At 56.4% G+C, this 14,659-nt stretch overlaps 6 protein-coding genes across 6 annotated transcripts; 3 read left to right on the forward strand and 3 right to left on the reverse strand.

Moving 5' to 3' along the window:
* Nucleotides 1–752: 752 nt before the first annotated feature.
* Nucleotides 753–1,520, forward strand: SCP_0900780 (hypothetical protein; the record flags this gene model as incomplete). Its single annotated transcript, XM_027761311.1, has 1 exon — nucleotides 753–1,520. One exon carries the CDS (start codon nucleotides 753–755, stop codon nucleotides 1,518–1,520), a length of 768 nt encoding a protein of 255 aa, XP_027617112.1.
* A 407-nt stretch (nucleotides 1,521–1,927) lies between these two features.
* On the forward strand, nucleotides 1,928–3,864 carry SCP_0900790 (Dihydroorotate dehydrogenase (quinone), mitochondrial; the record flags this gene model as incomplete). The annotated part of the gene is made up of 6 exons (XM_027761312.1): nucleotides 1,928–2,257; nucleotides 2,323–2,395; nucleotides 2,454–2,512; nucleotides 2,746–3,056; nucleotides 3,111–3,343; nucleotides 3,398–3,864. The coding sequence occupies 6 exons, from the start codon at nucleotides 1,928–1,930 to the stop codon at nucleotides 3,862–3,864; spliced, it is 1,473 nt and encodes a 490-aa protein (XP_027617113.1).
* A 900-nt stretch (nucleotides 3,865–4,764) lies between these two features.
* On the reverse strand, nucleotides 4,765–5,016 carry SCP_0900800 (hypothetical protein; the record flags this gene model as incomplete). The annotated part of the gene is made up of 1 exon (XM_027761313.1): nucleotides 4,765–5,016. One exon carries the CDS (start codon nucleotides 5,014–5,016, stop codon nucleotides 4,765–4,767), a length of 252 nt encoding a protein of 83 aa, XP_027617114.1.
* A 589-nt stretch (nucleotides 5,017–5,605) lies between these two features.
* Nucleotides 5,606–9,838, forward strand: SCP_0900810 (hypothetical protein; the record flags this gene model as incomplete). Its single annotated transcript, XM_027761314.1, has 34 exons — nucleotides 5,606–5,974; nucleotides 6,034–6,187; nucleotides 6,244–6,289; nucleotides 6,345–6,408; nucleotides 6,468–6,534; nucleotides 6,592–6,733; nucleotides 6,789–6,801; nucleotides 6,864–6,875; nucleotides 6,929–7,064; nucleotides 7,125–7,172; nucleotides 7,225–7,285; nucleotides 7,337–7,367; nucleotides 7,424–7,428; nucleotides 7,493–7,497; nucleotides 7,555–7,597; nucleotides 7,666–7,732; nucleotides 7,793–7,864; nucleotides 7,923–7,945; nucleotides 8,000–8,058; nucleotides 8,118–8,153; nucleotides 8,215–8,229; nucleotides 8,290–8,317; nucleotides 8,371–8,454; nucleotides 8,511–8,586; nucleotides 8,640–8,721; nucleotides 8,776–8,838; nucleotides 8,891–8,934; nucleotides 8,993–9,053; nucleotides 9,107–9,139; nucleotides 9,192–9,326; nucleotides 9,380–9,498; nucleotides 9,559–9,615; nucleotides 9,673–9,716; nucleotides 9,778–9,838. The coding sequence occupies 34 exons, from the start codon at nucleotides 5,606–5,608 to the stop codon at nucleotides 9,836–9,838; spliced, it is 2,355 nt and encodes a 784-aa protein (XP_027617115.1).
* Nucleotides 9,839–11,468: 1,630 nt separating this feature from the next.
* Nucleotides 11,469–11,789, reverse strand: SCP_0900820 (hypothetical protein; the record flags this gene model as incomplete). The annotated part of the gene is made up of 1 exon (XM_027761315.1): nucleotides 11,469–11,789. One exon carries the CDS (start codon nucleotides 11,787–11,789, stop codon nucleotides 11,469–11,471), a length of 321 nt encoding a protein of 106 aa, XP_027617116.1.
* Nucleotides 11,790–12,814: 1,025 nt separating this feature from the next.
* On the reverse strand, nucleotides 12,815–14,204 carry SCP_0900830 (hypothetical protein; the record flags this gene model as incomplete). Its single annotated transcript, XM_027761316.1, has 2 exons — nucleotides 12,815–13,072; nucleotides 13,125–14,204. 2 exons carry the CDS (start codon nucleotides 14,202–14,204, stop codon nucleotides 12,815–12,817), a joined length of 1,338 nt encoding a protein of 445 aa, XP_027617117.1.
* Between the last annotated feature and the right edge of the window lie 455 nt (nucleotides 14,205–14,659).

Here is a 14,659-nt window from a genome sequence, read left to right on the forward strand (position 1 = left end):
AACTATCCTCCACGTTCCTGATGCGCCCTGGCGCGGCTTCCTCAGCCTCCATGGAACATGACAAACACCAACAGTCCGCCCTCCCGGACATCTTGGCGACCGCAGCAGCATGGTGAATCTGGAGCCTGGGAGATGAGGGCTGGGGGGATGTTCTCAATGTGCGATCAGCAACGATCTGCTGGATCACACAGATCGACGTAGAAATACATTAAGTCTGTTGAGTTGGACCGAATAGCTGAGCTACTCCAAAGTGCCCGTCTATTGCCAATACATCGGGCAGCAAAATTATGGGAATCTTAGATGCATGATGGCGCCACGAAACTCCGAGTCGGGCTGCAGTATCAGACACACTCCATCTGAGACTCTGGCGTCACGAAGAACAAGGAGAACCTATCTTGAGAACATATTAGAGACCACATGTATATCAAAGGCACTGCTTCCATGAACAGAAAGCTAGTGTTCGAACAGAACGAAAATATCCCGGAAAACGCTGACGTACTGCTGACCACAGGTCATCATTTCCCTTCTCCGTCTCCACACTAAATTGTCAGCCCATTGCAGGAGATGAGCCAACGAGGGCTGTTACTCCAGCATGTGAGTGCCAGTGTGTAGTAGTTACAAGTGCTTCTTTCGTATCTTGTTTATTATGCATATGCATGACATTTGAAACAGATCTAATCCTTCTTCGAACATCCTGCACCATCGCCTCCTTCACCGCTCGTTCATAACCTCGACAGTCTGTTTTCTTCCTCATGGCCAATATCACTCGATCTGCCAAGTCAGGCATCGATTGGACGCAGAATGAATTACAAGCATATCACATTCAAGTGGTCGAGCAGGATGCCACCGCTTTTCTTGGCGTACCAGCTCTGCCGCTATCCTCCGTTCCACAAGAAGTCCTTACAACCGCGTCGGCCGATGACATGGCCGATGACAGAAATTTCACCCTGGCTCGCTATATGGAGCTCGCGATGAACCCAAAGCCGGGCCAGGAGTCTGCGGTGATCGACTTTGCCCGTCACTTGTTGGAGATGTTAGGATACGCCCCTCGTCCGCGGGTGATTCGGACGCGCTATGATATCCTACTATTCATCTGCGGAGCGTGGAAGCACACGCAAACGGACGTGTGCATTATGGACGAGGACGAGATTCTTCTTCTCGTCCAAGAGAACAAGCGCCATCTCGAACAAGTCGACGCGGAACCTCAGGTCATTGCCGGAGCAGTAGCGGCGTTCCGGACGATGAATATGATTCGGAAGCCGCAGCCTCCCCTCCAGTCCAAAGTCATGGCCGGTATCATACTGACAGGGACTTTTCCGACGTTTTATAAGATTCCCGTGACGGTCGAGCTGGTCGACGCCGTAGCCCTCGGGACCTACCCTGCCGCGCAAACCGTCGTATTTACGCACACACCCCGTGTTCCACGACTCAACCGCCGGTATAGTGAGGGGATGAAACCTTTGGATAGCAGGGCGGTCATACTTTCGTGTTATGAGGCTTTCAAGGCATTTGTTAACTAGTACGTGGATGATCCTGGTCCGGTGCTCAGGGAAGAGTAGGCGAAGTGCTTAACTGTACTGAACCATATAGTCCGTTGGTTGTATTTCATATGCCCGCACGAGCATGTACTGTGGACGCCAGACCGTGAAACAACTTGAAGTAAGATCACTCACGATTCAGTTGACATTCACCGGCCACCCCGAATCCGAGTGATATTCGGGTAAGGGGTGATTTTCACCATGTCAGTGCAAATCACTCACAACGACAATTCAATCCCAGCGCCCCCACTGGCGTTTGAGCAAGTGAGCTGCTACCGTGACGCCACCATGCCGTTGTAACGCGTCACGTAACGTCACACTTCACTGGCACCGACACCGACGAGGTACTCGTTATGCCACCTATCGACCGAACGGTGCATCTCGTCCAGATGGCGACGCTCCGCCTTCTCTCGAGCAGATCATTCGCGCTGCAGCGGTTATCGCGCCTCGAAGCGCGCCGCTACGCGTCTCCGTCTTCCTCGGTCGCAGCGAGCGCGCCCTGGCGCACAGCGCTCTACGCGACCCTCTTCACGGTCTCCGCCGGCCTCTTCGCGGTGTACTACTTCGACTCGCGCTCCGCGCTCCACCGCTACCTCCTCACGCCCGTCCTGCGGCACGCGCTCGACGCGGAGACGGCGCACAAGCTCGCGGTGCAGGTCCTGCGGAGCGGGCTGGGCCCGCGCGACACCCAGCCGGACGACGGCGTGCTGAAGACGGAGGCGAGTGGCCCGCTCTGCTGTATCGCGCGGCGAATCGGGGGTTGCTGACGGCGGACGCGGCGCAGCTGTGGGGGCTCCCGGTCTCGAACCCGGTCGGCGTTGCGGCGGGGTTCGACAAGAACGGGGAGGCGATTGACGGTGAGAGGCTCCGCTGCTGTTCATGCTGATTGCGGACGAAGCGGAAGGGTTGACACAGGACTGTTTGATCTCGGGTTCAGCTGGGTGGAGGTGGGCAGCGTCACCCCGAAACCTCAGGTGCGTTCTCGTTTCGCAACCCTCGTAGTTTGCAGGGTTGGTTTCTGGCGGGGGGAGAGGCGTTCTGAACCTCGTTTAAACGTCGATTCCCTCGTGTGCGTAACGTCTACCATTTGATACCGTCATTGTCGTCTTCTTCGTGGAGGTTGCGAGATTTCCTGATAGATCGCTATACCTGGGGATGAGATAATTCTGCGTATTACGGTTTATTCATTAACACATTTATATCGCAGCCCGGTAACGCCAAACCGCGCGTGTTCCGTCTGCTCGAGGACGGCGCGCTGATCAACCGCTACGGCTTCCCCTCAGAAGGGCACGCGTCCGTGCTCGCGCGCCTGCGGGCGCGCATCCCCCTATTCCGGGACGAAAGCGACCCCTCACCGGCGTCGTTCCGCCCCGATGCCCTCCTCGCGGTGAATCTCGGAAAAAATAAGGCGTCGGCCCCGGAGTCGATCGAAGATTTCGTATCGGGCGTGCACGCGTTCGGTCCGTACGCGGACGTGCTCGTCGTAAATGTCTCCAGCCCAAATACGCCGGGGCTGAGGTGAGTGGTCTCGTTGCTGAACGCTGCTCCCGCGGACGATTTACCTGCCGCCAGGGGACTGCAGACTCGCGCTCTCCTAGAAGAGCTGTTGGCGGGCGTTTCGCAGGCCCGGGACGAACTGGTCGCCTCCGAGAAGGTCGTGCGCAAGCCGAAGCTGGTGCTCAAGATCGCGCCGGACCTCGACGAGGCGGAGATCATCGACATCGCCGCGGCGGTAAGCAATGGCGACGTCGACGGCGTCATCGTCAGCAACACCACAGTCCAGCGGCCGGCGAGCCTGACGGACCGTGCGTTCCCCTTCCCCCCCGCTCAGCTGAGTGCCGGTCTGACGTACCCCACAGCGAACAGGACGGAGGCGGGTGGGCTGTCCGGGCCGCCGCTGAAGGCGTACACGCTCGCGACGCTGCGGACGCTGCGCGCCCACCTGCCGGCAGCGGTGCCGATCATCGGGTGCGGGGGCGTCGCGTCGGGCGCGGACGCGCTAGAGTATGCGCGGGCGGGCGCGGCGGCGGTGCAGCTGTACACGAGCTTTGGGTACGATGGCGTGGGCGCGTGCCGGCGGATCAAGGACGAGCTCGCGGAGGCGCTGCGGGAGGCGGGCACGAGCTGGGCGGAGGTCGTGCGCGCGGCGGTCGACGCGAAGAGTTTGCGGGAGCGGGCGCCCCCGGCGGAGGAGGGGCTTGCGGAGCTGATTGCGGAGGCGGAGCAGCTGAAGAAGCTTCTGGATGGGCTGGGGGAGCGGGTGGATCGCGGCGAGGGTGCGACTGCGCCTGCGTCGGGTGCGGCAGTGGCTGCCGTTGCTGTGTAGGCTCCGCGGCTTCTGCCCAGTGGTGATCCCCTCATGTGGCGGACACGCATATTTGCGTCATCAATGCGATGATTGCGCTCGTATGATGCCTTCGCTCGTGTGGTGCTTTTTGCTCGTGTGATGCTTGTTGACCCGGATATCGAGTGCGCTCTAGTCTCTGCGAAGCTCGCGTCCAGCGACCGGGATCTGGTGAAACTGGTTTCGAGGAGGCGAGGTGAGTGTATCTCCGCATGTCTGCGTCGGCGGCGTGGAGCTGGCGGGGTCCATCTGTGCGGTGCCCATATGCTCGAGGTGATGCGGTCGATGGGTCTCACTCGCGTCAGTTTGTTCGCCGGGTGAGCTCTGGCTGCTCGTTCTCGAGCCTGTCTTGGACGAAGACACCGGAGTAAGTACTTCCTAAGTCATCTGGTGCCAGTCTGCAGTTGTAAACGGAATACAGCGGCCTTGGAATTTGGAAATGCAAAATGAACGGGGACGTCGGGGTGGCTACTCGGTTCAGATAAGGAGGCTGCTTCTATTCTGGGTGCTGCTGCTGCTCATTTGGGTGCTGCTATTCTTGCAATCACCGCGAATTCGTATTCGTAGGAGTTCAAACGTTGATGCATGATGTACATGTAGGGAGTGTCGCTGCCGAGTTGGGTTCGACTTCGAGCGGCGACTCGACCCGCCTCGTCCGTCCAGTTGGCCAACGCGCACTGACTTGACCCAGGAGCCCTGGACTCTGATTGGCCCACAGCCTCAAATCGCTCCACCGAGTTATGGCGAGTTCGTCCAGTTCGCCTCGACTCACGGTATCGCATGCTGTGTCGGACGCGTCGACCGACGCGTCGACCGACGCGGGAGCTGAATATTGAATATTGAATATTGAATATTGAATGCGTCCGCTGCGAGCGAGTGTCGCTATCGCCGGACGGTTCGATCGATGTGTCGTTTCCGGATGCGGTACAGTACTAGCAACGGTGGCGAACCTGGAAGGGCCTCGGAGTCGAATTCGCCTTCTGCCAGGGTGTACCGCATGGAGGCGTCGACGCTCGGAGTCGCGACATTCTTCTGGGCAATGGGGTGAGATGTTGGTAGACTGACGGACGTCGACAGCGTGTCAGACGCAGCCGCAACTATGGCATTCGAGCTGCTGTAGGTGAGCAATTGCATGCCACAAGGTATATAATTGCCCACCGCCGGTTCTGGGGCACATGGGCGAGATCAAGATCAGACGAAATTGATGCCACTCAGGTGGCGGCGGCAGGTTATGGAACAACAAATCTCGTTTGGATCTCCCATCTTATCGCGCCGGCGGGCGGAATGGAGCTCAGGTTCTCTCCGCCTGTGTGCCCGTATGCATGAGCTAGAAGGCGACACCCATCCATGGCAACAGGCGAAGCGGTGAGTGCGGTTGTGCGAGTGGAGAGTGTTTCGAAGCTGAGACACGTTATCAGCGTAGATGTTGAGAACGAGGACGACACATGCTGCATGCGGGATTCGACGCCGCGCGAGTCTCCTCGGGCATGACGCCAGCGGGGGTTCTGTCAAGGCGATATTGGATTCCGGGTGCTATGGATCCCACGTCCCACATGCGCCGAATCTCCTCCACTCATGATCCACTTCTCCAGGCACCTTATACCAGATCCATTTCCCCTCACCAACTCTTATTAATACCGAGGCTAGCGTGCACCTCGCTTCCCTGTCCAGCTTTTCCCCGCTCGCATCGTCGTCTTGAGCCGCCTCACGCCAGCTGCTAGCCATGGCCCGCCTCGACCCCGAAGTCATGGTCACCGACCCGCACGACGCCGCCGACATCGTCAGCCAGCTCCCCCACATCAACCACGACCTCGACGAGAAGCTCCACCACGCCTCCTCCGTCTCCTCCGACGAGAAGAGCGACGCGAAACTCCAGAAGAGCACCACCAGCGTCGGCTCCGAGTCCGACGAGGCCGCCGAGGACAGGCTCTACGACGCCAACGGCAGGGAGCGCGTCCTCGAGACCGCAGAGGACTTCGCCACCGCCCTCGTCTCCCTCGATGACGACCCCTCAATGCCCGTCTTCACCTTCCGTATGTGGTTCACTGGCGTCGGCCTCGCCGTCTTCGGCGCCGTCCTTGGCATGCTCTTCGTCAGTCCCGCCCTGCTGCCCGTTCACTCGATCGTACGGCTGATCCCCTTCTCGTGCAGCAATTCCGGCCGCAGGTTATCAGCGTTTCTGCACTTTTCTTGCAGCTCCTCGCCTTTATGATCGGACGCTTCCTGGAGTTCATCATTCCTCGCCCAGGAAGCCGCCTACACACCGGCAACTGGTTCTGGAACTGGATGAACCCCGGGCCCTTCAGTATGTTTCTTCCGGTATCCCCAAATTTCGAAAGGAATTTGAATACATTTGAACAGACCTCAAGGAACATGTAGCCGCCCAAATTATGGCCAACACCGCTGCGTATGCGCTCCGCTGTGCGCATATATGTTGGGAGCTGACGGCTCCCCGTCTGTAGAACCGCCGCCACGGCGTGCTTCGTGTTCGCCTCCGACGATCTTTTTTACAACATCATAATTAACGCGAGCGCGATTTCTCCTTTGCGTCCTCAACGCTACTGGTTAACGCTGTGTTCCTCCAGCCTGGCAATGCCATCTTCACCCTCCTCGCCTCGCAGCTGATCGGCTACGGCTTCGCAGGCATGTTCCGTGAGTCGCGTTAATGCCTGAAGCTGCTGTCGTCACTGATTCGCTATGTATGCGCAGGCTCCTTCCTTGTCTACCCGACCGCGATGCTGTACCCGCAGAACCTCATCTACGTCAACCTTTTCGATGTCCTCCACAGGCAAAAGGGCGACCTCCTCCAGGGCAAGCGGTTGCGCTTCTTCTGGATCGTTGTCGCTTGTGTGTAAGTTATTCGCGTTCGTCCCGCCATTCCGGAACGTTGACTGATATTGGCGTAGTTTCGTCTATGAGGTTTGTTTCCAAAGAATAAGTTTTTTCTGTATCGCGATTGACCCTATTCCATCCGCTCACAGTGGTTCCCCGAAGTGAGTGCATCGCCGCAATCAGCGGTGGAAGTGAATTGATGATCGTTTTGCAGTACATCGCTCCCCTCCTCGGCTCGTTCAACATCGTCTGCCTCGCCGACCGCCACTCGGACTGGGTGTCGTACATCTTTGGCGGCGCCGAGGCTAACGAGGGCATGGGCCTGCTTGGCTTCGGACTCGATTGGGCCAGTGCGTGCACTGCAGATCCTCGCCGGGATTGTTGCTGATGACAGATGCTGTCGTGCGCAGACATCACTTCCCAGCCGTTCTACCAGCCGCTGTCCACGCAAATCTCCAGTGCGTCGTGTGCTTGCTTCCTACCGATCGAGCTGATGCGCGTGGTCGATAGTGTACTTTGGATGGGCGCTGAACTACCTCATCCTGCCCCTCGTCTTTGCTCGTAATGTTTGGTATGCATTTCATCCGAGCTGTCCGATTGTTTTGCTTATCCGCTAATTTAGGCACTCCAAAAACTTCCCCTTCATTTCTCAGGTATGCGGCTTCCTCTGAATGTGGGGTCCGTTGACTGACATGCGTTCCGTTTATAGAATCTGTAAGTCCCACCGGTCTCCACGCGCTTAGCAAGCTGATCCGAAGACTCTTCGCGTGTCTGCCAGGTTCTGTGAGTTCCGGCGTCCGCGCCCCGCCTCGCGCAGATAGCTAATACGTTCACCCACAGTTGAGAACGGCACGATCTACGACCAGAACCTCATCCTCAATGCGTGCGTTTTTCTCCCGCATTCCGATATTCGTCGCCGCAGGGATTGACCCCGCGGTTTCGCCGATGCAGAGACTACAGCCTGAACAAGACGGCGTACGCGATCGTCGGCCAGCCGTGGCAGAGCGGGTCCACCGTCGTGCGTGCAGGTTTTATGCGTGGCGGCCGTCCTGGGTGACGTATCTTCCCGCGCGTGCAGATCTACAACCTCGGGATAAACCTGTCTATCGGCGCGACGTTTATGCATATTGGGCTGTGGTACGGACCGACGGTGCGTGCCTCGCTGTTCTGAGCCGTCTGGAGCGGGTGTTGATGGTGCTCTGTAACAGATCTGGAAAGCGTTCAAGGACTAGTGAGCACGACTTCCGCGCATACTTACGGCTCGGACACTGATGGGGTGACCTAGCTTTACCGGCCAGCCCATCGATGATCTGCACTACAGGAGGATGCAAGTGTACAAGGAGGGCAAGTGGCGTGCTTTCGTGCGCTGAGCGTTCGCGAGCTCACTGCCCTGATGTGATTAGTGCCCCTCTGGTGGTATGCTGCGCTCACGCTCGGAGGTACGTTCCCGCTCGCCTCTTCGTGCTTCGTTGTATGCTCATATATGCGCCTGGTGTGCAGCGTTCGTCACTGCGAGTGCGTTCTGACGTGTTTGTTGGTGGAGGGGATGTGATACTGATACTGACCGTGTTTCAGTGGTCTGCATCTACACCGAGGACTCCCAGTAAGTCGCCGCGCCGCTGCTACGCGAGGGGCGTTCGCTGACTCTGCGCTTAGGCTCCCGTGGTGGGCCCTCATCGTCGCGCTCCTCATCGCCATCATCACTCTGCCGTTCTACGGCGCCATGTACGCCGTCGCCGCGTACGTCCGCTCACCGCTGCATCTTCGTCCTACCGTTAACGCACCCTGACGCACAGGTGGGGCCCCGTCATCTCGAACCTGTTCCAGATCCTCGGCTCAGCGGTCATCCCCGGCTCGTCCCAGGCGAACATGGTGCGGAGCCCTCTGCTGCGTTTCTGTGGCACACGCTGAGTTTTGGGCGATAGTACTTTGAGCTCTACTCCAGCGGCGCGCTCGGCCAGGCGCAGTCGATGTTGTCCGACTTGAAGCTCGGGCAGTATACGAAGCGTGCGTGGTTGGCCGGTCCGTGCGTTGCGGTGGCGGCTGATGTGTGCGCTGCAGTGCCCCCGCGGGTGACGTTCGCCGTGCAGATCGTCGGGACCGTCGTCGGTGCGATGCTGAACTGTGAGTGCACCGTTGGGATAGCGAGTGGGGTTTGACGCGAGATGCGGTGCAGATGTTATCATGCGGGACGTCATCAACAACGAGCGCAGTATTCTGGTGGGTGCACCGGTATGGTCGGGGTGCGCTCGTGGTTTTCTGACGTTACTGAGTGCAGCTGAGCAATGAGGGCACGCGTGTCTGGAGCGGCCAGCAGATCCAGTCGTACAACGCGAATGGTGTGTTTCGAATTTCCTGCACGTGCTTTGTTTCTTCTGACTGTATTGCCCAGCGATCCTCTGGGGCGCCCTCGGCAAGGAGATCTGTGCGTTCGTTTCCACCCCCCGCGTAAAGGTGATAGCTGATGGTGCGCATAGACGGCCCTCACGGCCCGTACTTCATCGTGCCCCTCGGTATCGTCATCGGCCTCGCGCTGCCCATCATCCCCTGGCTCATATACAGGAAATTCCGCTGGTCGTGGCTCCGCCTCGTGAACACCGCCACGCTCGCCGGTACGTCCCCCACACCTGGCGTGCCCCGTTCACGGCTGACGCCCTGTCCGCAGCGAACATCGGCGACCTTGCGGGCGGGACGAACGGGTACATCAACACGTGGATGACGATCGGGCTCACGTCGCACTTCTACATCCGCAAGTACCGCGCGGGGTGGTTCAGGAAGTACAACGTGCGTGTGGTCGGTTGATGCAGGGGATGTTTGCTGTACTGATTTGGCGGGGGTGCGCAGTACCTGTTCGGCGCCGCTGTGGATGGGGGCGCGCAGATCTTCGTGTTCATCTTTTCGGTGAGTGGCGTGTGGGGGCTCTGGAGGTGTGGGCGGTTATTGACGTCGGTGTGTTAGTTCGCGCTTGGTGGTGCCGGAGGTAATCAGACGCCGTTCCCTACGTGAGTGTCCGACCGTGGTGGCTCCCTCTCCTCCTGCGAGATGCTGACGACGCGTCGGCAGATGGGCGCTGAACCCTGTCGGCAACGCGGATTACTGCAAACTTACTGAAAGCCAGGGCTAGGGCAGCGGGGTTCACGGACGCTATGGAGAGGCCTTTGACGAGCGTGTCTGTTGTTGTACTAGTGTCGTTATAATGTTATTATCTTGATGTCGCTGTGCTAGTGTTTTTACTTCGCGGGTTGAGGGTCGATCGTCGCCGCGCTGCAGAGGCTTGCTAGAAATTTGAGAAGCGCGTATCAAGTAAACGGTAGACCGAGGCCTCCGGTAGGCTGCGTGATCCGGTGGCAGTAGCTCGCTTGGTTCAACTTCGAATCCCAGCCGTCATATACTTATTCCCAAGGGACGTCCTGCAAGCCTCAACGCTCCTCTCTCCCTACGTCCACCGTGACCGCGTCTCCGGCTCTGGGGACTTTTTGTACACTGTTAGCCTGATCGACTGCCGACGGTCGACGTCGCCTGCACTGGATTGGTGGTGCACTCTACGTCCGTTAGTGGGGAAATAGGTCTGTTTTGCTGATGTAGTGAGAGATTGCCAATTATAATAGTCATCAATGTCCTTTCAGCAGTAGAGGACAATATTCTTGAATATCATGAATAGGGGTTAGAGCTCTGCGGTATGAAATACAACGGACTACCAATACAGTTGAGCGCTTCGCCTACCCTTTCCTAAGCACCTCACTAGGATCATTTATATGTACTAGTTAACGAAGGCCTTGAAAGCCTCATAGCACGAAAGTATCAGCGCCCTGTTATCCAAAGGTTTCATCCCCTCGCTGTACCGGCGGTTGAGTCGTGGAACACGGGGTGTGTGTGTAAAAATGACAGTTTCCTCTGCAGGGTAGGTCCCCAGGGCCAACGGCGTCGACCAGCTCGACCGTCACGGGAATTTTATAGAACGTCGGAAAAGTCCCTGTCAGTATGATACCGGCCATGACTTTGGACTGGAGGAGGACCCCCGACAATTGGGGAGGATCCCTGAGCCGATTTCGGACAGATTTTGGACTTTTGAGAGCGCCATCCCTGATTTTTCACGGACAAATCAGGGGGTCAACCCGTGGATGGCCTGAGGTTTTTCACGGACAGACGTACCGGACATCATGGATGCCTGATCCCCCTCCGGACAAAGTTCGACCCCGGCCGAACCTATCTACGTATGAGGCCGGCACCGGGGCGGAAGGGGGCTCGGACTTACTACTGCCTTCAAAGGCTCTCTAGGTGCTGGCTGGTCGCACAGACATGCCGCTTCGAAGTTTGTAGTTGACATCTCAGCAGCCTCACATAAGTGCCTTCCTGAAGATGGAAACTCGCTAAGAACAGTAGAAGGTGCTTACCTTATGATGTCACTATCATAGTAGCCTTGAATTCTGTCTCAAGTAATAGACAGAATGTGTTACACAAAGGAGCATGCTCATTCCTTCATTCTCGCAGCTCGGAAAGCGGTTCTGAAATTTGGAGCCTCCCGACTCGGGCCTGATTCGTGAATACGGACAAAATTGGAGCCTCCTGAGGCCTGATCTGGGAGCCCGGACATTTCTGTGATGAACGGATGCTTGGTCCAAAACCCGGACAAATTTGACCTCCGAGGGCCGGAGGCCTGGTTTTTCGCGGACATTTCAGGCCAGAAATCGGCTTCTGCTAACGGACATTTTGGGCTCCTCAGGATCAGGCATTTCCACCAATTGTCGGGGGTCCTACTGGAGGGGAGGCGGCGGCTTCCGAATCATGTTCATCGTCCGGAACGCCGCTATTGCTCCGGCAATGAGCTGAGGTTCCGCGTCGACTTGTTCGAGATGGCGCTTGTTCTCTTGGACGAGAAGAAGAATCTCGTCCTCGTCCATAATGCACACGTCCGTTTGTGTGTGCTTCCACGCTCCGCAGATGAATAGTGGGATATCATAGCGCGTCCGAATCACCCGCGGACGAGGGGCGTATCCTAACATCTCCAACAAGTGACGGGCAAAGTCGATCACCGCAGACTCCTGGCCCGGCTTTGGGTTCATCGCGAGGTCCATGTAACGAAATAGGGTGAAATCTCTGTCATCAGCCATGTCATCGGCCGACGCGGTTGTAAGGACTTCTTGTGGAACGGAGGGTAGTGGCAGAGCTGGTACACCAAGAAGGCGGTGGCATCCTGCTCGACTACCTGAATGTGATATGCTTGTAATTCATTCTGCGTCCAATCGCTGCCTGACTTGGCGGATCGAGTAATGTTGGCCATGAGCGAGAGAACAGACTGTCGAGGTTATAAACGGGCCGTAAAGCTTTGAAAGAAGCAATGGTGGAGGGATGAAGAAGAATTAGGTCTGCGTCTAGATGTCATGGACAAGATCCAAAGGATGCATTTGTAACTCCGCACTCACATGCTGGAGCAACAGCCCTCGTTGGCTCATCTCCTGCAGTGGGCTGACAGTTTAGTGTGGAGACGGAGAAGGGAAATGATGACCTGTGGTCAGCAGTACGTCAGCGTTTTCCGGGATATTTTCGTTCTGTTCGAACACTAGCTTTCTGTCCATCATCATGACCGGAAGCAGTGCCTTCGATATACATGTGGTCTCTAATATTTATGTTCTCAAGATAGGTTCTCGTTCTTCGTGACGCAGCCCGAGTTTCGTGGCGCAATCATGCATCTAAGATTCCAACCATTTCCTGCCCAATATATTGGCAATAGACGGGCACTTTAGAGAGAGTAGCTCAGCTATTCGCCCGGTCCAACTCAACGTACAAATATATATTCTTCAGCGTTACCCTATCTAGTTCCATCCTTGTTTTATGGAATAGCGTAGTGTCCTACGATTGGAAATTGGCTAGCTAGAGTTCCCGCCACATTCTACAGCACTATATCCCATCAGCACTAGTCCTAGAAGGTTTCAAGTTCCAAAACAGAAGATTCACCAGTTTTGCCACACCAGGCAGCGCAGTGGATATGGCTTTAAAGCAATGAGGGCCTGAACCTAGTGTTGGCAAAACCCCCACTCGAATAAGGAACGGTACATAAATAATGAACGGAGTAAATCAGTCAGTAGCTCAAGCTGAGCAACTAATGTTCAACTTTGCTACCCTCGTGCGGTGAAAGCCTTTCAAGCTGAGGTACGCCACCCGCCCGCGATATAACCCTGAACCAGGAGAAAATCCGAGCGAGTCCGACGTATTCCAATGAGGGGATAGTGCTGGCAACGTCCTGGACCATCTGCATAACACGCTCATCACCGCGTGCTGGTTCGAAAGGCGTCCTCGCGGTAAATGTAAATAGAATTCCGACAAGAGGCAGCGTACGAAGAGAGTTAGAGAGGGAAATCTGCAGAGGGCAATCGGCACCAATACGCGATGATGAGCTGAGAAAAGCGTACCAAAACCGACTCAATTGACGAATTGATCGTCATGCGATCGAAGCCTTTGTCATAGAGATGTAAGTACTTCAAGTTTGGAGCCGCGTCCGAGAGTCTGACGTCATTGGTAACGAGCCGTGCAGGGAAGCAGAGCACTACTGGCGAAGTGCGATGGACCATGTCCGCTACATCCTGAACCCTTGCCCTCGAACAGTAATAGGGCTCGTAGAAGGACAGCCGGCGAACCGGGCAGAGCAGTGGGAGCGCACTTGCAGTCTCGACGTAGTCGAGCATCTCCCATCGGGGCGACCGTTCCAACTTTTTGGCGTCGAAATGATGATCGCTATCTTCCCGAGTATGGAAGAGTAGGCAACGGAACTCTCGAAGATTAGGGAATGCACGCTCAAAGTGCGAGAACGCAGTCCGTGCATGGATAACGTGCAGAGTATGTACATGCGACCAGACAGCATCGAAATCGAGTGTCTCAAGCCAGGGCACGAAAGACCGCAGCTTAAGCACCTCGAGCGAGTCGGTATATTTCTGAAGCATGCGGACCCTAGGGCCGCCGACGGGGGGGTTGCGACTATTTCCAACAAATTGGCCAAGTTCGAGATATCTTGGGCTACTGGCCATCCGAGGTATGAGCTCAAAAGACTGCACACCGATTTCAGAGAACGAAACGCGCTGAAGACCCGTGTGCATTGCCAGTGCGTCCCTAAGTGCCGCGTCGCCTACGAATGTCTCGAAGCACTGGACCTCCAACGACTGCAGACAGACTGCGCGCTGCAGTACTTCAGCGAATGCAGCAGCACTGGAAAAGTCCTGCTTAACCCGCCTGCGTTCGGTGGAAACGTAGTCAAAGCAAGTGTCCCTGAGAGTGAGCGCCTTCAGGTAACGCGGGGGGTGGACGATGTCAGCGAGTATAAACCTCGAGAAGCTAGCCAGCTGTTGTGCATCTCTGATTGTGACTTCAGAGAGGAAGTAAGGGATAGCCGCAGCGTAGACACCGCGACAGGTTCGTCCAAGGTGGAGAACTTCGAGGGGTGAAACCCATGACAAGATGGTCTGCATGATGTCGTCGTTGAGTGACAACAAAGACATCGCTTCCAGTGAAAGGCTTGAACTGTCAAGACCGTCCTGATTCCAATGCCTTTTAACCGGCAACTTACCACGGGTGCCGTGACTTCTGGAATAGTGGTTTTACTCGACGAACGTCAACCTAAACCACCGACAGTAAGGAGATGTCTAGGCAAATGCTTAACAACATTGAGTAGGAAAATACTGTCAAGAGACTATATGATACGTACCTATTCTTGAGTTTGTTTAGGGAGCTTCAATCATCTCCTTGATCACTTCAAGTGAAAGCTGGATTGTTGCAGTGCCAGCAGACCAGCGCACGGCGCTTGGCGAGGTGAAACCCGATTTCACTAGCGTTCTCCTATGTACACGAGGTCTTTACGCGTCTTTGTTACGCGCTCCAGTAAGCTTGATATCCTGGTCAAAAATGTACGGAGGGGGCTTGCAAAAAGGTAACAGTAGGACTTGGCTCGCGGTCG

The sequence above is a fragment of the Sparassis crispa genome, assembly GCF_003851025.1.
Source record: "Sparassis crispa DNA, contig_000008F, whole genome shotgun sequence".
Lineage (NCBI taxonomy): Eukaryota > Fungi > Basidiomycota > Agaricomycetes > Polyporales > Sparassidaceae > Sparassis > Sparassis crispa.